The sequence below is a fragment of the Watersipora subatra genome, chromosome 3 (genome assembly GCF_963576615.1).
Source record: "Watersipora subatra chromosome 3, tzWatSuba1.1, whole genome shotgun sequence".
NCBI classification, from domain to species: domain Eukaryota; kingdom Metazoa; phylum Bryozoa; class Gymnolaemata; order Cheilostomatida; family Watersiporidae; genus Watersipora; species Watersipora subatra.
The window spans coordinates 39,352,180-39,376,397 of record NC_088710.1 but is presented as its reverse complement, the minus strand read 5'-3'; the positions used below and the strand labels follow the sequence as shown (position 1 = coordinate 39,376,397).

The window sequence follows — 24,218 nt, the reverse complement described above, 5'->3', positions numbered from 1 at the left end:
GAACAAGTTCTGAATTAGGTAATATCTAGCTGTTGGAGTATACATACACGTGTATTTTATACTACATGTAAACATGTATATCAAAGTGTTTCCTCACCCCGGTTTACCCAGTTGGATGGTAATGTCTACTGAAGCTTGGGTCTCCTACCAAAGACCAAAGCTTCAGTAGACAGACAGTAGACATAGACAGTAGACATAGACAGTATACATAGACAGTAGACATAAACAGTAGACATAGACAGTATACATAGACAGTATACATAGACAGTATACACAGACAGTATACATAGAATGTATACTGTCTATGTATACTGTAGACTGTATTCTGTACTCTGTAATGTATTCTGTAATAATGTATACTGTATACTGTAGTACTAATGTATACATAGACAGTAGACATAGACAGTAGACACAGACAGTAAACATAAACATTAGACAGTAGACATAGACAGTAGACATAAACAGTAGACATAGACAGTAGACAGTAGACATAGACAGTAGACATAGACAGTATACATAGATGTTTGCTACAGTTTGTAGCCATAACTAGCTTTTTATGTGCAATAGAAGAGGAGTTACGAGCGCCAATCAATTGTATGATCAGATTAGCACAATGATGCTATCAAATAATATGCTATAAATTTGCAATATTGTATAATGATAAGCTACTAAATGCTACAAATATATATTCATGAACAGGTGACATAAACGAACCATACGTATATTACATGCAGGAACAAAAATTAGCGTATTTAAAACAAAATCATTTCCATCGTTTGCTTAGATAGCTGCTTTCTAATTGTTGCTTTCGATGGAATGAACAGCTTTCAGTTGTCCAATACCTTCCACAATGTCTTCTGGCCTGAAATCTTCTTTTGCACTGCTGAACTAGTCGATACTAACGTCCAAATAATTTTTTGGTAAAGCAAAAATTTTACGCGCTGCATTTGGCACAAATAAAATGCATGAGTTTGCTCGCTAAACATAACCTTTGGCCTAAAACTTGCAAACCATTTTTTATATACATGTACTTCGAAGTATTAAGACCACATTGAACAATGAACTACTATTAGTCTGAGACAGTTATTATTTCTGTGGTGTTGCTTTCAAAGTTGTAACCAAAAAAGTGAAAAGCTTTGGAGTTGGACAACAAGAGAATTGATTGTTATTAATGTAAATGATTCATTATTAAAACGATTTTGTGGGCACTTTTCTACTGATATTATGGGTTCAAAAAGATCAAAGATAATGAAAGTGGCGGTCAAATGGAGGGTGGCGCTCTATTTTTCAACCCTTCTCTCATAGTGGTGGTCCAATAGAGATGACGTTCAATAAGAGGTTTAACAGCATACATGTATATATAAACGGTATATATCTAAATCTCAAAGTTTGTCTGTATGTCTGTACTTCGGTATGTCCAGCTATAGCTATTAAAATTTCGGAATTAAATTTCCATTGCATGCTGGATTTGAACTCATGGAGATTGCAACCGCAAGTTTCAAACCACACGTTTAACCACTGAACTATTCGGTCCTTAGCATACTGTCACTCTTATCATATACCATATACCTTTTCTCGATTTCCCATGCTAAATGCCATATTAATTGAAACTCTATGAGCTCTATGAAACACAATGCTTTTTCACCCTCGCCGTATTAGGGCTAATTTGTTTTCCGCAAAACGATAACAGCAATAAGTTCTCTTGAAATTAAAATTTGACGATTATATCTCAGTTCAGAATCATCCGTTATAGTAAATACGTGTTCGTAAACAGATACGTAATAGAATTTTAGATAAAAGTTTACTAAAATTCATACTAAAACTTCCTTCAAGTATGTTTTTAGTAAGCTAAATTTATATAAGTTAGATTTAATGTTTATGTTACACGCCTGTCTTGAAAGTAAGAACTCTGCATGTAGTACGTTGTAATGCTACATTTTCTTGCAAATCATACCTACAAAATGCACTACAGTTATTGTAAGTAAATAGTTGCTAAAAGTTAATATATTGTTTTGTTACTTTTTTTAATGATGATGATTTTGATGGTATTTAACAGGCAGTGATTGCATAAGCTACCGTAATGGCAATGGGTTTCTATACCACTCTATACGTCTATATAATATTTTCGCCTTATGATGCCAACACTAAAACAAGCTAAAATCATATAATCGTATCCCAAATAATTTTTCATTGTAATCGTAGCAAAGCAGACTATATTTAGCCATTACTTGCTAATGATTACACATTTACATTTAAACATCTTTACAGTTTTATTTTTCTTCCTAATTTATTTCAACAAAACACTTCTTTCATGACATGAAATTTAAAAGTTACAGTTGTTTGAAAAAGTTTGAAAACTCTTACAGTTGTTTTCTTTTTTCCCTTAATTCATTTGAACTACACAAAAAATTTTTTCCTGTGATACGAGTTTTAAAAGTTAGAACGGTAAATATTATATATATGTTAAATAAAAACCAAAATTTTGTTCAAAGACGTTTTTATTACCCGGGCAACGCCGGGCATTCATCCAGTTTATATATACACCATGATAGTGCCAATATAATAAGTGCAATATTAATATATTTATTTCAACAGCTTATGTATGCTAGATTAAAACAAATCAATGTTCACAATTTTTGTAGATGGGTCAGGCTTGTTTTTGAGTGACATGTTTAAAGGTAGGAAATATCACAAGTTCTGGTCTAGTTTATGAGGCTACTGACCTTCTTTGCGCCACAGTAGACATGTATGTAGACACAATAGACATGTATGTAGACACAGTAGACATGTATGTAGACACAATAGACATGTATGTAGACACAGTAGACATGTATGTAGACGCAGTAGACATGTATGTAGACACAGTAGACATGTATGTAGACACAGTAGACATGTATGTAGATACAGTAGACATGTATGTAGACACAGTAGACATGTATGTAGACGCAGTAGACATGTATGTAGACACAATAGACATGTATGTAGACGCAGTAGACATGTATGTAGACGCAGTAGACATGTATGTAGACGCAGTAGACATGTATGGCTAACCTTTGTTTACAGAATTATTGAAATGTTCATACTCTTTCTAAGCAGTAAGAAGACTCAGTTCTCCATAAACAGAATTACCTGAGCTTGAGCACTCCCCCATAGACAGCCACAACAGTTGCCAACCAGTACTTGTCAGTGTCAACACCTCTCAGCGGAGTCTCCACTTTCATACCAATTTGGAAACCATTGACGAGACTGGCTTCCAACTGTATATAACAAACAGACATTCGCATTTGTGAACATAAAACAGAAGAGACTGGTTAGAAATCATATAGCCAAAAAGTATATTGTGCATAATTTATGAAAGCTGGGATTTTTCTGGGCTTTTTCTGTGCTTTTTCTGTGCTAAGCAACCTGACTACAATGTCTAAGGTTTGTGCTAAGCAACCTGACTACATTGTCTAAGGTCTGTGCTAAGCAACCTGACTACATTGTCTAAGGTCTGTGCTAAGCAACCTGACTACATTGTCTAAGGTCTGTGCTAAGCAACCTGACTACATTGTCTAAGGTCTGTGCTAAACAACCTGACTACATTGTCTAAGGTTTTTGCTAAGCAACCTGACTACATTGTCTAAGGTCCGCGCTAAGCAACCTGACTACATTGTCTAAGGTCTGTGCTAAGCAACCTGACCACATTGTCTTAGGTGATGCGACTGTGAATAGAAGCAACAATATTTCTATCATCCAAAAAGGTGTTATCTGCAGAAATATAGTTTAACCATCAGCTCGATGGGTGATTGAAAAACTGTGCAATGCATTGCATGAATGATTGACCTTGCACGACAGAAATTTTTTTCCAATTCGGTATGCCAGCAGGTGCAATGTGCTTAGGCCAAGTACGAAAATTTTTTTCTCAAAACAAACTGATTCTTTGAACAGATTTACATATCAGATTCTGTGATACTGGTTTCTTAACACCTAAACGTACTAGGTAAAAGTTGTTTTATGATACACGGCAATACCTAGAAACTTTACTTCTATTTTGCATCAAAATTTAAGAAGCAAAAAGAATTGTGTTCTACCCACAATGAACAGTCTCAACAGATGATTTTGAAGGTGTGTAAATTTATTATAATCCTATGCTTCCACTTTTATCTATGCACTCTATTATCTACACATTATTGAGTGAAAATTCCATGATGGCCAATTAACTCATTTACAGCAAGAGTGCCTAAACATACGTGCTTGAAGGCTGATTGGGGTGCTGCTTTTGTGGCTGATGCTCTTAAGTATAAAATCCAATCAAAACTGGTAGTCGCGTCAGGCTTAGTAGAGGATGTGGAAATGCTAGATGCAGCATTACTTGTGATTGGCTGCACTGTGGTGCAGCCACCTTCAATGGCATTAGCTGTACCTAAACTAGTTGAACCTTTAGACAGCAATGTTGTGCATTTCTACAAAACAAGGTTACAAAGTTAAGAAAGTAGCGCTAACTGACAGATTGAGTTAAATAAATAGGTTTCAAACACGCTAAAACACGTATTATTTGGTTTAGCAAAGGTATCAAGGTAACAAAAAATACCGTAAACCTCTATTTGAACGCCATCTATTTGAACGCCACCTTTAATATAATGTCACTATAGAAGAATGGTTGAAAAGTACAGCGACACTCTTTAATTGAACGCCACCTCTATAAGACCACCACGTTGACATTCTTGGATCTTTATGAACCCATGATAGCAAGTGATCAGTAGAAAAGTATCCACAAAATGATACTAATGATGACTCGGTTACATCAATAACAATTAATCTTTTTATTGTTGCTGTAATGGTTGCTATGATTTTACTGACAGTGTACCTGAGAAGATTGATCGTCACAATCATCAGAACTACACTCTGAATCGAAGTCACTAAGGTTTAAATCTGAGACATTGTTTTCAGATTCATGCGTAATGTGCTTTACAATTGTAATTGAATGTTTTGATGAACTATGAGAACACTCTTCAAGAACACCGTACAAAGTAATAACAGCTATTGTTCTGATGTATCAAAATCCTTTTTCTAATTCCAATGCTTTGCGTTTTTTTTCTTTAAAACTTTAAAAACAACACCTTTGAGGTAATTAATAACTGTATCCGACTAATAGTAGTTTCTTGTTCAACTCAGTCGGATACTTTTACGTATATGAAAAATGGTTTGGCAAAAATACTGAGGCCGACGACATTAATGTCGTTCTGTCCAAAGGAGAGTGCAAAATACATGTATAAATGATATTAGCATCGTTGCGCCCATAAAAAGGTTAAATGTATCTTTTTAGAATTCTGACAAGCGAGTCGAAAAATGCAGCGCCTTCCTCTATTTGAGTGTCACCTCTAATAAAATGCCACCTTCGAGAATGTTGAAAAACACAGCACCATGGCGTTCAAATATAGGTAGGTTTCACAGTATATTAAAAAACATATTGGAGCAATCAAAGGAATAAAACCAAATATTTCAAAAAAGATGTACCAAATCTTTGAAAAAAATTGAAGGCATGGCCAATGTTTTTTATATGTGGCCATAGATTTATAAATGAAAAATACTGGTCATTGAGAGGTAAGAATCCAACATTACATGGTACTGCCTCATTTCCAGGAGACTTCTCGGTGCATCGGGTAAATCTGGCTTCACTGGCACAGAAACCAACTCTATGTCACTTTGTCGCGGCTCAACTTTTCCTGTAATAAAGAGTGATTAATTAAACAATTTAAAAATGAATAGGATAAACAGACAACTTTAAATTTTACAACAAGCCCAAAATTCTCTCTACCACAGTCTAATCTTCTACTTCACTTTTCTAAAAATGATTGTTAGCAAATATTGAGACGGTGAAACACTCTTCACACTTAATGCCAATGTTGGCTTCAAATTATAAAAAAACATGCATAAGCTGAAGATTAATATACAGTGCACCCTCAGAATAAAATTTTGGTCTGTTCCAGGATTGGCATGGTATGGTGAAAAAAATTGTATGTAGGGGTATAGAAAGCATAGTAATTATATAATGCAAACATCCCCTGGTAAAAATTGTCAAAATTTTATAATAATGCGGTACATATTAAAAATGAGTAACAAGTAGTAACAGTATGTTAACTTTGGTAACTATAATTACCTACAGTAAATTTATTGTATTTAGTGGTTATGATCTGCAATCAAATGTAATATTATAATGTACCGTAGGTAGTTCTTACCTTCAAAACAGACATACATATAACATAAACTTTGAATTCACCTCAAATAAATTTAGCTTATTAAACACACACGCGCACGCACACACACACAAAGATTTTGCTAACAACTCTGAGCCTTTCTGATTCCAAGTACCGTAGCAGTCACCAATTTCAAAAGTCAGACTTTTTCAAATCACTAAAAGCTTAACTGACCTCTAAGTAAATTAATATTTTTGTCGACACAAACTAGCGATCAGGAGTTTGTATAAATTGGCATAAAAACCAATCGATCTAGAGGTTTTTTATGAAAAACCTACGTTATATCAGCCATAATTTAACAAGCAATACATGAATTTATCATTACCATTCGAGAGATGCCAAACAAAAATTCTATATATGACATATGTTAGACTGACGTATATTTATTACATTTGTTTTATTGATTACAGGATGTTTATGTTACACCATCAGTGGAACAGCTGTGTCAGTGTGGAAACTGCCATACATGGAAAAGAGAGACATGAATGTGTGCTACACACACCATGATATGTTTTGTTTAAGTTTACTGCAGTAGAGTAATTTGTCCTATTTTATGAGCTGAAACTATGTGAGTGGTCACAACTTGGATGGATGTTTTTAATACATACCTTTGAATGAAATAAAAAATTTTTGGCTTGTAAAAATTATATAATAAAATAAGGATGTTGAAAATAATGCAAAACATGATTTGCAGAACATATGGAATATATCATAGCCCCGTTACTACCTGTGCTCAATATATTATAGCCCCGTTACTACCTGTGCTCAAACATGATTTGCAGAACATATGGAATATATCATCGCCCCGTTACTACCTGTGCTCAATATATCATAGCCCCGTTACTACCTGTGCTCAAACCTTGTCTGATAGAAGGATTTATGAAGTGTAATCAGAGCTGTATTGACAGGTACATTTGAATAGCTCGACTCAATTCCTTTGGACCAAATATAAAGAGCTCAAAAAATGTTATAATCCCCACTACTAAGTGAAAACAGGTGAGTCCACACCACAAACCACTAACTAGGTGCAAGAATGGCTTCATTAACCCTTCGCCAGAATCAATGGGTTAATTTCAAGGAAATTTTTTGTGTTTTACGTTCACTAGTTTGGTCAACTCATAAAACCATTTGTTTAGTACTTAAATCAACTAATCAAAAGTGATCAGTAAATTTTTTTCTACAAATTGATACTAATAATGGCTATATAATGTTGAATATACATGACTTTTTTAGGGATGCAGTTTGTTTCGCCATATATTCAAACATATTCTTTCCAAAGATGCAGCTTGCTTATTTTATCTAGTAACTAGTTTCCAGTGTGGGTAGCGACTGAGAACTTCGCTGATACAAAGGCCGCGATGAAATAAGTTACATGTAACTCGAAGACCTAATTACCGTAGACTGGCAGAATTGTAGCCGGTACTCAGATGTTTACACAGCATTTAGAGGAAACTAATATGACAAATTTTCAATTATCTTTATTTAAGGCGTTTGAGACATTTATAATAATGTATCTGTAGCTAGATTTAAAATTTTATTTTAGCAATCATGAGCAAATACAAAATAAAATATATGCCAATTAGAGGCGCGTAGGACTAGACTTTTATCGCAATAACCGATGTTAATATGAAAGATAGAGACAGGCTATCTCACTATATACATCATTTTGAGCAAGTCTGGGCACATTATTTTCTGACTATTTCTACCGCAATCAATTTTTGTCAATGTTAATCTCCAAGTGTCTTGACAATGAGATCGTCTAAAACAACAAACTACATTTCAAATGATAAAAATCATTGATACTTTCTGTTAGAATCAACTAAAATTTGATGCAATCACATCTTTAATACAAAACCTCTTACAGAGCCCCCAGAAAACTTACTAGCTTCATGAGAAATATAGCCTGAAGATATCAACTCTGCCATTCCATTGCCATTATCCCTGCTTTGAATAATCAGTAGATTGTCACTGCTTGCAGGTAGAGATGACAAACTTGTATTGCTTTGGGATACCTCAACCTGCTAGATCAGACACGCATGCTTGATTACTACTACCTAGCATTTAGCAGTTATAGCTGTTCATCATCAATGATGTTGACGGGTGCCGTCTTTCTGTTTGTTGTCTATCTAGTATTTAGGTAGTAATTAAGTTCGCTAGGCAATATTTATTTAACACTTATAAAATGAGGTTGTGCATAGGTTCGTTTGTTGAGCAAGGGATACATGGGGTTTATGCAGCTATCACAGACTAACAAAATGAATGAAATACGGTAATGTACATGTATATAGAAGGAATATGGTAATGTACATGTATATAGAAGGAATATGGTAATGTACATGTATATAAAAGGAATATGGTAATGTACACGTATATAGAAGGAATATGGTAATGTACATGTATATAGACGGAAAGCTAGTAGAGCGGAATGATTAAGGAAACCATTGGTGACTTACTGATCCTGATTAACACTAGGTGATACTTGTAAGAGTCAACAATGTATGTGGATAAAAATGTACATGAAGATGCTGTAAACCCTCAGCAACACTCAAAATGTGCATACAAAACTCGTTTAAATTTAACTTTTAACATTGGGCAGGAACTGCTTAATCACAGAATTTGATATATAAAACTAGTATACTGATGCTCACGGCTACTAGTTGAAAGGTGAGATAGCCACGACCAAGTCAGATAGCTGTAATGACAAGTGAACGCAAGATACCGCAAAGTAATCACCAAACAAGTACAGAAATATGATGAGAGAAAGAGGAAGTACTGCTTACCGTTAGCTGATCAGAGACTAACTTCGAACATGATGGAATGTATGCATCGGGTAGAACAGCACCGGGTAAAACAGCACCGGGTGGAACAGCACCGGGTAGAACCGCATTTTGTAGAACAGCACTGGGCATTCGGGCAGCAACTAGAAACCTGCACAAGTTAAGCACAATTAGACTCTTGTTATATAAAAAGATCATAATCACCCTTCAAGTTACTCCTCAAAGAAAAACTGCAAAGAAAACAACTTGTTACAAGTGCATATGAAATACAAAGAGCAGGTATCGTCTGAACTTACCGTTCATCAACAGCATTAGGTTTGCTTCGCTTTATTAACAAGTCACCCTTTGCTTTGTGAGACCTTTTCCTCGGTTTCCCTTGTTTTCCAGTTCCTTGGTTGTTGACCGAGTCTTGTAAAGAAGAATGACTGATGTGGCGGGGCATGGCAGAAGCCTGTGGCAATTGTGACATCTGAGCTACAGGTGGGCCACTGATGGCTGCCTCCACTGACTGAAGGAGAGAGACCACTACTGAGGCCTTGTTACAGTACATGCTATAGAGGCCTTGCAACAGTACACGCTATATAGGCCTTGCAACAGTACACGCTATAGAGGCCTTGCCACAGCACATGCTATAGAGGCCTTGCCACAGTACATGCTATAAAGGCCTTGCCACAGTACATGCTATAGAGGCCCTGCCACAGTACATGCTATAGAGGCCTTGCCACAGTACATGCTATAGAGGCCTTGCCACAGTACACGCTATAGAGGCCTTGCCACAGTACACGCTATAGAGGCCTTGCCACAGTACACGCTATAGAGGCCTTGCCACAGCACATGCTATAGAGGCCTTGCCACAGTACATGCTATAGAGGCCTTGCCACAGTACATGCTATAGAGGCCTTGCAACAGTACACGCTATAGAGGCCTTGCAACAGTACACGCTATAGAGGCCTTGCAACAGCACATGCTATAGAGGCCCTGCCACAGTACATGCTATAGAGGCCTTGCCACAGTACATGCTATAGAGGCCTTGCCACAGTACACGCTATAGAGGCCTTGCCACAGTACACGCTATAGAGGCCTTGCCACAGTACACGCTATAGAGGCCTTGCCACAGTACATGCTATAGAGGCCTTGCCACAGCACATGCTATAAAGGCCTTGCCACAGTACATGCTATAGAGGCCTTGCCACAGTACATGCTATAGAGGCCTTGCCACAGTACACGCTATAGAGGCCTTGCCACAGTACACGCTATAGAGGCCTTGACACAGTACATGCTATACGCCGACCTACGTATTCTGACTCACGTACCCTGACTTACATATTATGACTCAGACACCCTGACTTAAATACTTTAACTCATGTACCCTGACTTACATATTCTGTCTCCAGTACCTCCAGCAAGATGAAATCACACATTCTACCCGAGTATATACTTGAGATCCTTATAATCTGTTTAATACAGCTGTTTAATAGGCTTCTTAAATGCCTGCATTAGCAAACAACTAACAAACAACTAACAAATACTAAAGTCTGCCAGAAACAGCGTGTCACAATACGCCAATCTTACTTGCAAACTCTTTTTGCTCGCATGTTTCCACTCAACGATGGGTCGGTTGAGAGCAGCCTGAATCGCTGGTGAGGACGAGGCGAGATGACTCCCAATAGTTGGCATAGTCGAACTGGAACTGGTCTGATTCGTGCTCGGCAGTGGCAAGATAAGCTGATAGGTATTCGCAATGACTGCTCTAGACTTGGGTGTCTTCTTGACAGGATGAGTCGGAGTGGGCATCCGTTTTAATGGTTGTATAGGAACTTTGCTAAGAGAAGTGGTTAAGCTTGGGTCTAAGCTAAAAGCAGGATTGTTAAGTTCAGACTGTGGAGTCTCATTCCTTGAAGGATGCTGAGAAGTGGCACCTGAATGCTTCGCAGCCCGAGAAGATTTAGGCATTCGTTTACTACCGGAATAATATGAGGCATAGTCTTTGTCCGCTAGCTGGGGAGTAGCTGAAATGGACACACTACTAGGACTGTTATTGTATATCAATCCACGCAAAGCGGCAGAGAATACCGGAGAGCTCGTCAGTGGAATACTTGTAGAGGGTTGAGAAGAAGGCACCTGTGGGGCCATTTGATTTGGTAGTGACAGAGTAGCCCGGGCAGCAGATTGATCCACTTCTGCTGATGCTTGTATCTGACCAGTCGAACAATGATTGTTAAATGAGAGTTGCTTTGGAAAGCCTAATGAATGCTCAGAAGCAGCTTCTGGTTTTTTATGTCCAATTTTTGTAAGAGAAGAGGGTTTCTGTTGTGCAAAGTCACCTGACTGTGCAGAGCTTGTGTTGCTCAAATTCACAGGTTCCTCATATGGTGCATACAGCTTGGTGAAGTTCTGAAAATCTGCAATAAACATGCGATATCAATGATCAGATTCCTGTAACAATTGGTTGCAAATCCGAGGTTTGAAGTTAGGCAAACAGTAAAAATTATTGTTACATCGAAAAAGTTCCAAACGCAGAAACTAACAAGATTAAGCAAGAAAGCATCACGAACATGAAAACAAAAGATCGCATAGATATGATTTTGTTTGCAAAAGAATGAAAATGTTAGTTTACAAGATTCGTTGAGCAAGATGATGCTACCATACTGGAGAAGCCTATAGTTTGTAGTCCAGTAGACATGAGCATATTATTGGGAAGAGCTTAACGAACCAGGAAAAACAGCGCTACTTGTGGAGCTGTTATGATTAGTGCTAACAGCTGGGGGTCTTTCATTGGAATAGGGAAGCAGGGAGTTTCCATATCTTGCATTTCCATTGGTATGCTCCATGGTCATCGCTTGTCTAACCAAGTGATCCTACAGTGAGAACGCAAAGCTATTGTGCCGGATATATGCACCTGCCTCCCTCAATTTTACATATTGAACAGGCTATTGAAAGATGGTGGTAAGACGGTGTAACATGCTTGGCAAGAACTTGATAAATGACGAGTACAGTCAATCTCTACATAAAAAGTTAATTCGTTAAAAGATTTTCTTGTTACTGTATGTTAAAACAGTCAAATGATGGAACAAATATCTCTATAACAACTCTCTGGAACTGTATGTGTTCTACAGCGTAAATGCATATGATAACTGCTTAATAAATACCACAGACAAGTACTCATAGCAGTAAAACAAGTTCTATGAACCTGCGTAAAAACAAAACTAAGAAAAACAAATTTATGGTGCAACTAGCGGGATGCTCGGCGTCGCATGGGTATTAAAATTTTTTTTGTACAGAAAATCTACTTTTAATCACAATATTCAACATTTACTATTCTCACTTTTAAATGATGTTGTTTGTTTATTTTTGTGTATTTGGCTATTTCTGTATACTGTGTTTATTTCTGTGTAATTCATGCCATACCGACGGCAGTGCCTACTACAGACTTATACTGATTGCAATAGTTTTGTTGGCTATATGAGTTCACACATTTTTCTTTACTTATGGGCATGCATTTTTCGGTAACGGTGCATCTTAGGTCGATACAACGCATACAGCGCATGCGCAATGGACATACAAGGCACTTGCAACGCACAAACATTGTGGATACAACGCGCATCTATCATCCCAACGCACATACAATGGTCTGACAGCGCATGCGCGCCGACCAGCTCGCTCACACACCGCACAGACACAAGACCACGGCATGATTCCAATTTTTTGAAGTTGAGTTTGATATCGTTATGAATTGGGGTGTACCTGTTTGGGGTTAGGAATTACTCCCTCTCGACACAAAGGTTTTATGGGAGGGCAATGTTGCTCACATTCAGGACTTGACTAATATTTAAAAACTACTAACACAATGCAAGGCCCCTGCAAGGCATATGCGTTGATCTCAGAGTGAATCGAAAGTGTTGCACACCAGGCCTCAAATAAGGATACATCATTAGAGCCGTGTTTGTCTGATGATTCTGCATTGCGCCTAAATTGCATGTGCGGCAGTAGTCTGTTGCAAGTGCCGTGTGATGGCGTTGCTTGTGCATTTGTGTTAACAGCGTCACGTTGTGGGGCATGCGCTGTTAATTACTTGTGTTGGCATTGTATCCACAATGTTTGTGCGTTGCAAGTGCCTTGTATGTCCGTTGCGCATGCATTGTATGCGCGTTGTACCGACCTAAAATGCACCATTACCCATTTTTCTTCTAGTATGACTTCACAGATTTTTCTTCCGGCATAGCTTTAGCCATAACGCTAGCTGCAGTGTTTAACATGAAGCCATAAAAGATTGGCTCCAAGTATGTGCCAAATTTATTCTATGGTATAGCCAGTTGGATGTGTAGTGTATTGGATAAATAGAGGTCTGCAGATCTAGAGCTTGTGTGTTTAAATCCAGGTCACAGCGGATATCTCACTTTTAGAACTCTATCGCAATAGCTAGACAGACGAAAGTATAAACGGACAGATGGCTAAACATTGACATTTATATATATATATTGTAAATAAACAACAAAAAATCAGTTGCATTGTCTTCTTCTTAGTAGACTTGGCAATTCATAAATGTCGAGGTAGAGGTGGTGATTGTAACATGCAACAGAGCCTAATTTAATTTCAATGGGCTTATGTTCAAACTAATTTAGTTTACTGTAAAACCTCTATGTACTTGAGTGTCCCGCACTGGCACTGTATTTTTCTACCTGTTCTTTACAGTGGCGTCTTATTAGAGGTGACATGCAAAAAGAGAATGGCGCTTTGTGTTACAACTAGCTGGTCAGAACCTTTGGAAAATGAATGGTCGGCTCCTGACCTGTACAGACAGACACAGCCGGCTGTTGCTCAGTAAAGTTCAGGTAGTACAAGACATGGTGGTGTCAGCCAGGACCAAGATGACCGTTTCGTCTCGAGAGATTACAAAGAACTACTGCCCGTTAGAGGTGATAAAGGGCTGTTTGGGTGAGCTGCCATTGGCTACAAGCTTGAACCGGCTTAGGTCGAAAGGAAGCATAGTCATGAAGGGGTTTCAACCTGACAAATCAAACCCTACACCTTCGAGCCGTCAGCACGGTCAGTCCTTAGTGGAGGACCACCGGATAAATGTTCAACGGATGTATCAATGGATGTAGGGGTGGCAGCCTACCTGAAGGACCTGTTTGTAGTAGCTTGGCAGAATTGCACGAAGCTGGGGCAAGCCGAGCGGTTGGCACAGTTGCTGACACGCTACCAGGGTACATACAGTGCTGGCGGTAGAGATATGGGACAAACATCTAAGATGGAACATTTTTTCCCAATGAAGGAAAGGGCTCAGCCTATCTAGCAGCAACCACATCTGTTGGGAACAGAGAAGGAGGCGGAGGCTGAGTGTCAAGTCCAAAACCTGCTGAGCAAGGAACTTATCGAGCCGGCTGGAGGTGCCTGGAGCTCTCCGGTGGTATTGGTCTGGAAGAAGAACAGCAGATGGCAGTTCTGCATCTACTACCGGCGGCTGAATGCCGTCACTGAGCAGGACGCCTACTCCCTTTCCCAGATCGATGACAGCCTTGATGCATTGTCTGGCAGCAAGTCCTTCAGTACAATGAACCTGGTCAATGGCTACTGGCAAGTACACTTGGACACCGATGCACAGAAGTCGGCATTTGCAACCCATTCTGGTCTCTGAAAATGGAAGGTCTTGCCCTTTGGTTTTACCTCTGTGGCGGTCACTTTCCAGAGACTAGTGAAGAGCGTGCTACATGGCTTGCATTGGAAGGTGTTGCTGCTCTCTTTAGATGGCATCATTGTCAACACTTCTGATTTCAACACTTGCTAGCAGCGGTTGGAGGAAGTGTTCCAGCATTTGAAGGGAGCCTGCTGAAGCTGAAACCCTCCAAATGTAGCTGTTCCAGTAACAAGTGCGTTACTTAGGCCATGTGTTCAGGGCTGAGGGTGTATCAGCTGACTATGAGAAGACACGATCAATGTAAAAATGGCCAAACCCACAAGAGCTTAGGAAGTTGCAAGGCTTCCTGGATACAGTTAGATACTACCAGCACTATATACCTAGCTTCGCTACCACAGTACAGCCTTAGCACTGGTTGACTGGCAAGGGCGAGAAGTGGGCTTGAGGCGAGGAAGAGCAGACGGCCTTCGAAGAGCTGAAAGAGTATCTGTCCTCGGCCCCTGTACCGGGCTATCCTGATCCGAGCCGGCCATATATCCTGGATACGAATGCCATGGCTGCAGAGCGGGTGCTGTCACTACAGGAAGAGACAAGGAGGGTGATTGCTTTCTTCAACAAAACCCTGGTACCTGCAGAGAGGAATTACTGTGTAACGCGGAGGGATCTGTTAGCCGTGGTAATGGCTATGAAGCATTTCTGGTCCTACCTTCACAGTCGGTTGATCCTTCTGCAAACAGAACACGCTTTTTTCCAATGGCTATGCCAGTGGAAGGAGCCCTCAAAACAAATGGCTAAAGATTCTAGCCGAGTTCAAGCACACATGCTAGAATAATGAGCCGAACTCGACCATGGGATTTCTGATAGGCTCAGCCGACAGACCTGTGAGGACTGCGAGCTTTGTCGAGATGAGAGATGGAGGACCAATTCACAGGGAGCTTGCCATGCAGGGTCAGATCTCATTGGAGGGACTCGAGGGAAGCCCAACATCTGTGTCAGGGGTCGCCAGGACTGCGCGAGATGATTGGTAGCGTGGGCCTGTTCGCTGCCATGGAAGCCAGCCCAAAACCAACTGAGGATACTCTGAAATTCTGACAACTCGGTTAATGACTTGAGAGGACACCGACAAGGAGATTGGCGTGAATGCAGGCTAGGGACCAGTGGCTACTATGTACTGTGCCATCGCTCAAGCAGAAGAATTGACACGGTATCAGCTGGAGCTTAGAGGACAGCAACTCCAGCAGCTACACAAAATCCAGTCATTATTCAAGCTATGACCAAATAGGGTACTGGAGGCTCAGACTTCTCCCTATAGACAGCCTCGGTAGTTCACGGTCTGTCCACCAGCCATCAGGGAAACAAAGATTCAACAGACTTACTCCCTTGCTTACTCTGGGATAAGTAGGACACTCACCTGACTGCGACTGACCTGATATTGGCAAGAGATAACAGTCATGGTGAGGAGACTGATCAACAGCTGAAAGGTCTGCCAAGCGGCGAAGCACAATGGCACCAAGACAGTGAGCTGTGGGCACAGAGTCTATGCCATGCGACCTTGACATTAGGTGCCCATCGACCTGAGGAGACCTAATCTGGAAACACCCAGAAAAAAAAGTGGATCCTGGTGCCCAAATACCACTTCACGAGATATCAAAATGCCCTGGCTTTTCCGGAGGCCTTGGCATCAGTTGTGGCAAAATGCGTTAAATAAACGGGTGTTCTGTCACATGGGCCTGCTGGAGTGGATCCTCACCGACCAGGGAATGCAGTTTAAAAGTCGACCAATATCTAAGCTAAGCTAACTCTGGGGGCTTGAGAAAACTCACACAATGCCCTACCATCCGCAAGCCAACAGCGAAGTCGGGTGCAGTAACAGGCAGCTAGGCAACTCTCTCTGTGAGCACTACTGCTGATCTGAGCTCAGAAATGGGACAAATTGTTCCCTCAGCTGATAAGAGCGTACCGGGATATATTGCAAAACGTGTTAGTTGGCAAAACGTAGGGCTGGGGATTCCACAGTCCCAGAGTTTAGCCAAGAACTCAAGGCCTGGCTAAAAGAGCTCCGAAGCCAACTGGAAGCACAGAAGTGCGATGTTCCGGAGAGTCAGTCTGGACGGCGAGTCCCTCGTTGGTCCCGGCTCTCAAGCCCGGAACAAAGAGCATCTAGAGTCAATCGGCACAATCTTTAGCCAGCTCGAATCATTTGGTAGCCAGATTAGTATGGAAGGTGGGCGTGACTATCTGCAGTGGCAGCCAATCCTGAGAAACCCCAATGTCAGAAAAAGAGGGCCGAGGAGAGGCGGCAATCTCAACAGATTAATGGGCCAGGACCATTTGCTTCTGCACCTTACACTGAAAGAGTTCTCTCCCAGAGATGCACTAACATCGACACTACAGCCACAGATACTGATTGACTTTTTAAACAAATCTGTTACCATGACTTGACCAGATGAGATAGTAAACTCTCTCGCAAATACGTTGAGCCGGTCGGAGTCTATGGAGACGCCACGAAGTCTACAGGAGGAACGCTTGGCAAGTTTGCTAGGCTCGGACAAGAAATCCGCATCCATGTGCCAGAGCACAAGCCTGGCTAGCTAAGACGAGGTAGCGGGACCCATAGAGTTATCTCCCCTTAGAGTGATAACTACACGAGCGTTTCCGGTGCTAACAAGGAGCGTTTAGGCCACGCCCCTTTTTTGTGCTAGTCAGTCGTAGTGATTGACTAGATCAATGACATCAGCCATGAGAAGGGTTAAACAAGGATCATGAATTTCCAGTTAAGATAGTAATTAATGCTCATATGAAAGAAATGATGATTATAGTTTATTACTCTAATATATGCTTATTATTTAAAGCAATTCAATACCTAACAGAGATCGCTAAACATATTATGGAAATGTTTACTTTTTCATATCCATTTCCATCAATGATATGCGGCCCCCCACAGCCCCATACAGCAATGATATACAGCCAATGATATACAACCCCCCTGTATATCATTGTTTCCATGAACATAAATATTTCCATAATTTTAGGGAGATGGATATGGAAATTTTATTTTAGAAATATGGAAAGTTTATTTTAGAAATATGGAAATGTTATGTAAATGGAAATAATATGGAAATGTTATTGAAATGGAAGTAATATGGAAATGGAAATAATATGGAAATGAAGTAGGGAAATGTTATGGAAATGGAAATAATATGGAAATGAATTATGGAAATGTTATGGAAATGGAATTATATGGAAATGAATTATGGAAATTTTATGAAAATGGAAATAATATGAAAATGAATTATGAAAATGGAAATAATATGGAAATGAAGTAGGGAAATGTTATGGAAATAGAAATAATAAGTAAATGAATTATGGAAATGTTATGGAAATGGAATTATATGGAAATGAATTATGGAAATTTTATGGAAATGGAAATAATATGAAAATGAATTATGGAAATGCTATGAAAATGGAAATAATATGGAAATGAAGTAGGGAAATGTTATGGAAATAATAAGTAAATGAATTATGGAAATGTTATGGAAATGGAAATAATATGGAAATAAATTATGGAAACGTTATGAAAATGGAAATAATATGGAAATGAAGTAGAAAATGTTATGGAAAAGGAATGATATGGAAAAGATTTATGGAAATGTTATGGAAATGGAAATAATATGGAAATAAATTATGGAAATGTTATGGAAATGGAAATAATGTGGAAATAAATTATGGAAATGTTATGAAAATGGAAATAATATGGAAATGAAGTAGGGAAATGTTATGGAAATGGAAATAATATGGAAATGAATTATGGAAATGTTATGGAAATGGAATTAATATGGAAATAAATTATGGAAATTTTATGGAAATGATATGGAAATGTATTATGAAAATGGAAATTGTGACATACACGTAATCCCTGATACCTACTTGACTTGCCAAGGCACTGAATAGATAGTGTTAAGTAAGTGAGTTAATGCAATCAGTTACTCATAGATAAGACAGATAGTCATACTGGGGTTGTATTGCATTGGTGTGATGGGGAGCTAATCGACTGCCATCAACTATAAGCTGTACTACCCGAGTTGCCCGAGTAATAAAAAAGTCTGGACAGAAAATTTATTTTTATATAACATTTACCATTCTAACTTTTAAATTTCATATCATGAGAAAATATTTTTAAGCAGTTTAAATGAATTAAGAGGAAAAAGAAAACAACTGTAAAGGTTTTCAAGCTTTTTCAAACAACTACAACTCTTAAATTTCATATCATGAAAGAAGTGTTTTGTTGAAATAAATTAGGAAAAAAAAACTGTAAATGTGTTTAAATGTAAAATAATTAGCAAGTAATGGCTAAATATAATCTGTTTAGCTATGACTACAATAAAAAATTATTTAATAAATAAAGTAATAAAAAAGTCTTTTTTATTTTTAAATAATTACAATTTAGTATAATTAAGTATAATTTATTTTTATCTAACATATAGCAACATTTGCCACTCTAACTTTCAAACTTTTTGCTTGCTTACATGAAGCAAAGATGTTCATTAACTAGTGGACATCTTTGCCTCAAGCTAGTCTATGTATTTGATTGATACATATTGAAATCTAATATTACATGCAAGGGCTGTTTGTGAACTGTGGTGTCAATGAATCACTCTATCACCATACAATGTCAATACTTTCAGTTGATGGCAGTCGATTAGCTTCCCATCACACCAATGTAATACAACCCCAGTATGACTATCTATCTTATCTATGAGTAACCAATGCTATACAGCCCCCCATGTGTGGGGGCTGTATAGCATTGGAGTAACTGATTGCATTAACTCACTTACTTAACACTATCTATTCAGTGCCTTTGCAATGCATGTAGGTATTGAATTGCTTTAAATAATAAGCATATATTAGAGTAATAAACTATAATCATCATTTCTTTAATATGAGCAATAATTACTATCTTAACTGGAAATTCATGATCATTCTCATGGCTGATGTTATCGTTCTGTCAATCATTGCGAGTGACTAGCACAAAAAAGGGGCGTGGCCTAAACGCTCCTTGTTGGCACCGGAAACGCTCGTGTTGTTGATGGCACAGTTATCACTCTAGGGGAGATAACTCTATGGCGGGACCCTCCAGCAACCGAGAAAGAGTGCTCTAGCCACGCTGCCTCCACGGGCAAATCTGTTTCACACAGAGAGGCTCATGTCGAGACACAACTGGTTGACACTTTGCCTCTGAACGCCCAGCCAATGCCTGCTCGGATCATTCCATTCAAGAATACGCCGAGCAGCCAGCTGAGTGAGGCACCCCTTGAGATTCATGAATCTCTAGACTGGGTACAAAAAGTGGGAAGCCGCATCTCTACCAGCCTTGGCCAATACGCTGAGTCAGAAGTTACGCATCCAAATAGCTAAGCTGCCTGCCGAGTCAACACATCGGCTAGTGGCGACACATGAGCACGGGTGAATAAGGCGTTGGATTAGCTTTTAGTCACTTTTAGTTTGCATGGAGTGCAACTAGTGCTCAGAAGAAGAGGGAGGTCGACCAACCAGGAGATGGTTGATCGACCTCTCAATGATGTTGTATACCCCTACTCGACTTTGACTGACTACCCCTGGCAAGTTGGCAGCTAAGTTAATCAGTGTGGACAGGCACGTACCGAGGGAGGCCGCCTGAACAGAAGAAATGGACAGAGATCCGCGCCGAGAGCTTGACCTATCTATTAAGAGTGCGAACAGCTGACGAGCCCCTCTATCCCCGGCAGGAGGAGAGAGCCTGCCGGCTGTTGGAGGGTAGTCACCGCTAGCAGAACTGGCTCTCTGCACTGCCAGTTTGGTACGGGCCTGGAAGCTGATCGGAGATGATCGAGCCTTTGCTGAGTCCGAGGTACAGCATTTGGAATATGGAGTGCAATAGCGCTGGCTCTGGTCTGAACTACTCTCGCCTCCCAGCATGAGGTGGACAGCCCCAGAGCCTCCACTGTGAGGAGAGTGGGATGGCAGAGCGCAGAGATCAGGATAGGCTGCCTAGCCGACTGCAGGACTGATGCTACAGCTAGACTGAGTCCCAGCACAGCAAGAGACTCAACTGTAGGTGAGTCAACTCGACCTAGTAAGAGGAGCAGATAGAGAGACCGAGAGAAGCTGACAAAAAGACTGAGAGAAGCTGACAAAAAGACCGAGAGGAGCAGACAAAAAGACCAAGAGGAGCAGACAAAGAGACTAACGGATCAAAACGATCGAGGGGCGGAACCTAATGAAAGAGTGTACCGTTAAAAGGAGACAAGAGGCAGCTGGCAGTCTCTTGCATGTTGTTCTGTTGTATCATGCTTTTGTAATTTCAAGCAATCAATTTGATATTATAAGTAGAACGATAGACTTATTCTACACACACACCGACCACATGTATTTATATATGTATATATTCATGAAATATATATTTATCTTATTGCTTGCACTTGATATCATTAATCTTGTGGAGCAGTAAAGGGAACCGGCAGATTCCTTTACAACACAATTATTTGCTATGTGGTCATTTCAGCCTGTTCACCTTAAAGTTTGTGTTGACTCTACTTCCTGCAGAGAATATGAGTACATAGACATCGAGGGTTTGCATTGCAGATATTTTCCAAAATAAGTCTATCGTTCTACTTATATCAAATTGATTGCTTGAAATTACAAAAGCATGATAACAATGTTATAAATATTTGCAATTTCAATATAAAACTTAATTAATAATTGTAATTTTAAACAAAGTTATCCTTTAAGCAGAGAAATAATCTTGATTGTTATCTAAATTTTATATACTTCAATTAGTTGACAAAGACTATGAACTAGTGCATGGTACTGTTAATGATATATATTAACAATAATGCCTTTGCTCCGATGTTTACAGGTAACAAAAAAAGGTATACATATTTTAGTAAATATACCTTTATAGAATATGGCCTTGATAAAACGTAGTAAGTTATACACAAACTACTTCAACCAACAAACAATTCATCGTCATCCCAAAGTTGTCAAATTATAAATTAGTTGTAGGCTCAGGGGTGTCACAAGTGCTTTAAAATATGAAATAAATTTGAGAAAAATTTATAATTTGTAGTATTTGAAATTGAAAGCTAATAAACAACTCAAATGTGTAGTGCTGTATGAGATGAGAGCAAATAAACAATAAAATATTTCCTAACCTTGCCTTACCTTTCCTATCAAATTAACACGACAACGTCCTTGGCAAAAGTAGAAAATATTTGTTATGATTACACTAACACAAGCGTCCATATAAACCTTAATAAGCAATAAAACTCATCAAGCCTTTGCTCGATTGACAGTGATTTTGGAGCACAATCCTGTCTGTGTGGAGACAAAAACTGGTGATTTTAATGAATTGGAAGCAAATTAGTTTTGGAATGGGGTGGGGACAATTCTCACTATTGAAGTATCTATGATAAACTCTTGAGACTGACTCCCTAGACCTCTAGTAAGACAAACAGCGAACGCTGAACCCAATGCTTCCTACAATACAACCGGCTGAAACCAACAGGAGGAAGGTGAAAGCAGTAATATTTCAACAGGAGATAACTCAACTCTGTAACAACAATAACTCCTTAGTTGCATAATTATTGTTGAAATCTCGTCCGAGTTTGCTGTTGGTAATTTAATAATGGTCACAAGTAATATTTCTCGAATGAATAAACAATTTTTATTATTGCAATAATATCATGTGCGTCTTTCAAGAGTCAAAAACAAGCTGATTTGCCTAAAAAAGTGCAGCAGTATTTATATTACATAAATGGGCGGATTGAGCTTATTAGTTAATGTTCGAACTGACCAATCGCATTACTTTGCTGTCTGCTAACTTTGCAAAATTTCCACATACACAACAATAAAAAAAATTATTGTGCTGCAACTATCCATCATGGTGCAATAAATTAGGCACTAACAAAAAGCCCATGAAAAATTACATACAATATTTTGTGAATAGCACTTTCAATAAAAAAACATACCTCGAGGACGAAAAGTAATAGGTACACAATCTTATTACAAGGAAAATATAAAAAGAAAAACGGAAAAATTTTATTTGACAGGATTTTAGCTCTTCAAAGTTGGCAAGCTGCTCCCAGCGGTTTTCTGGCATTGCGCAGTTTAGTCGCTTGTTGCATGGCAACTACTAAGCGCTTTGGCAAAGTTTTTGAACAACCGATCTGACTGGCTAGTTATCCTATACCAACTATTGCTTTTTGGTTTCTCACAAAGTTTTAGGTCTAAAAACAAATTTTTTTTTCCAAATAGCCCAATTCAACGCTTTTATTTTGTAGAAACTTTCAACGAACATCTTCGCTCTAAGCTTCAAAGAATACAAAAGAACACTGATTACACAACTTCTCTAATCCTGATACTTGATAGAAACATGTCTTTTGTAGTGCAAAATAATAAAGCTATTATGATGACAAGGTTTCGATGCTCAATATGATGGACATGGCTAACATGAGAGGCTACAAAACATGTTTAACAATATTTTGTTCTTATAGACAATAATCTCCTGAATTTTAGGGCAATGTAGAAGTTATTTCTCTAAACCAGTTTTACCCACTTTTATGGAATTGAAGAATTTAGTAAGGCTAGATATCATATATCATGAGGAAGGAAATTTGATATATCAGATATTTTATATATTAGAAAGGAAATTTGATAAATCAAATATTTTATATATTAGAAAGGAAATTTTGTGCTGAATACGATGCCATTTTCAGTTTGACGATATGCCAACCATTTCTAAAATTATGAAAGATTATATATGGCCACGTCGACTTTAAAAGATTTTTGAACATTAATTCCGACTTTAAAGAATTAATAACTACATCGTAATAACTAATTGGAACAAACACTAATACTATTGCGACATGCCAGCATGAACAGAACATTTTTTTTACTAACTTGCGAACAGTATTAACAAATTTATTAAAAATTGCCAATTGCGTTACAATTTCGGGAAATGCTTTTTTCATCTCTTTCATGTCAACTTTGATCTCAGAATCTCTATATATGTATATATATGTATATATATATATATACGTATATATAGCGACCCGGTTGCCTCGTCTTTTCATCAGTCTATCAGAAATAAATGACTCCCAGCACTGGATGTCTTGCCTTGCCAACAGAATCCAGCGGCATGAAACACGCCATCCAGTCTGGCCTACTTTGTGGAGTTGTTACCCCATAACCCTTTCTGAAACTGTTTCAAGAAATAGTTTGTTGACTAGAATATATTTCACAATTTTTAGGTTTACTACAAATTTTTGTTGTAGATTGATGCGTAAACAAAAACTTTCTGACTGAAGAGCAATTTGATGCGATACTTGCTAGAAACCAACCAACGATTATATCTAATAGGATTTAATAGCCTACTTTTGTTTCAAAAGTAAGAGTGGCTCTGTGAACATGTAGTTAATTGTAAATGCTAAAATGTAGCCTGCATGTACACATATAGCTAATTGATAGTGACTGTATAGGCCTAACCTGTCAATCAACTCAAAATATTTTGGTGGGATATTTTGGTAA

At 38.6% G+C, this 24,218-nt stretch overlaps 1 protein-coding gene across 1 annotated transcript in view; it reads right to left on the bottom strand.

The window, feature by feature from the left end:
- The window catches only part of LOC137390592 (scm-like with four MBT domains protein 2), a 38,889-nt gene extending 27,036 nt beyond the window's left edge, over positions 1–11,853 (bottom strand). Inside the window, exons 1-8 of the mRNA XM_068076920.1 lie at positions 11,730–11,853; positions 10,589–11,418; positions 9,313–9,524; positions 9,020–9,167; positions 8,122–8,257; positions 5,605–5,708; positions 4,233–4,445; positions 3,130–3,257 (exon numbers count right to left, since the gene is read on the bottom strand). Of these exons, the coding sequence (XP_067933021.1) occupies positions 3,130–3,257; positions 4,233–4,445; positions 5,605–5,708; positions 8,122–8,257; positions 9,020–9,167; positions 9,313–9,524; positions 10,589–11,418; positions 11,730–11,853 (1,895 nt within the window). The remainder of the gene's footprint in view (positions 1–3,129; positions 3,258–4,232; positions 4,446–5,604; positions 5,709–8,121; positions 8,258–9,019; positions 9,168–9,312; positions 9,525–10,588; positions 11,419–11,729) is intronic.
- Between the last annotated feature and the right edge of the window lie 12,365 nt (positions 11,854–24,218).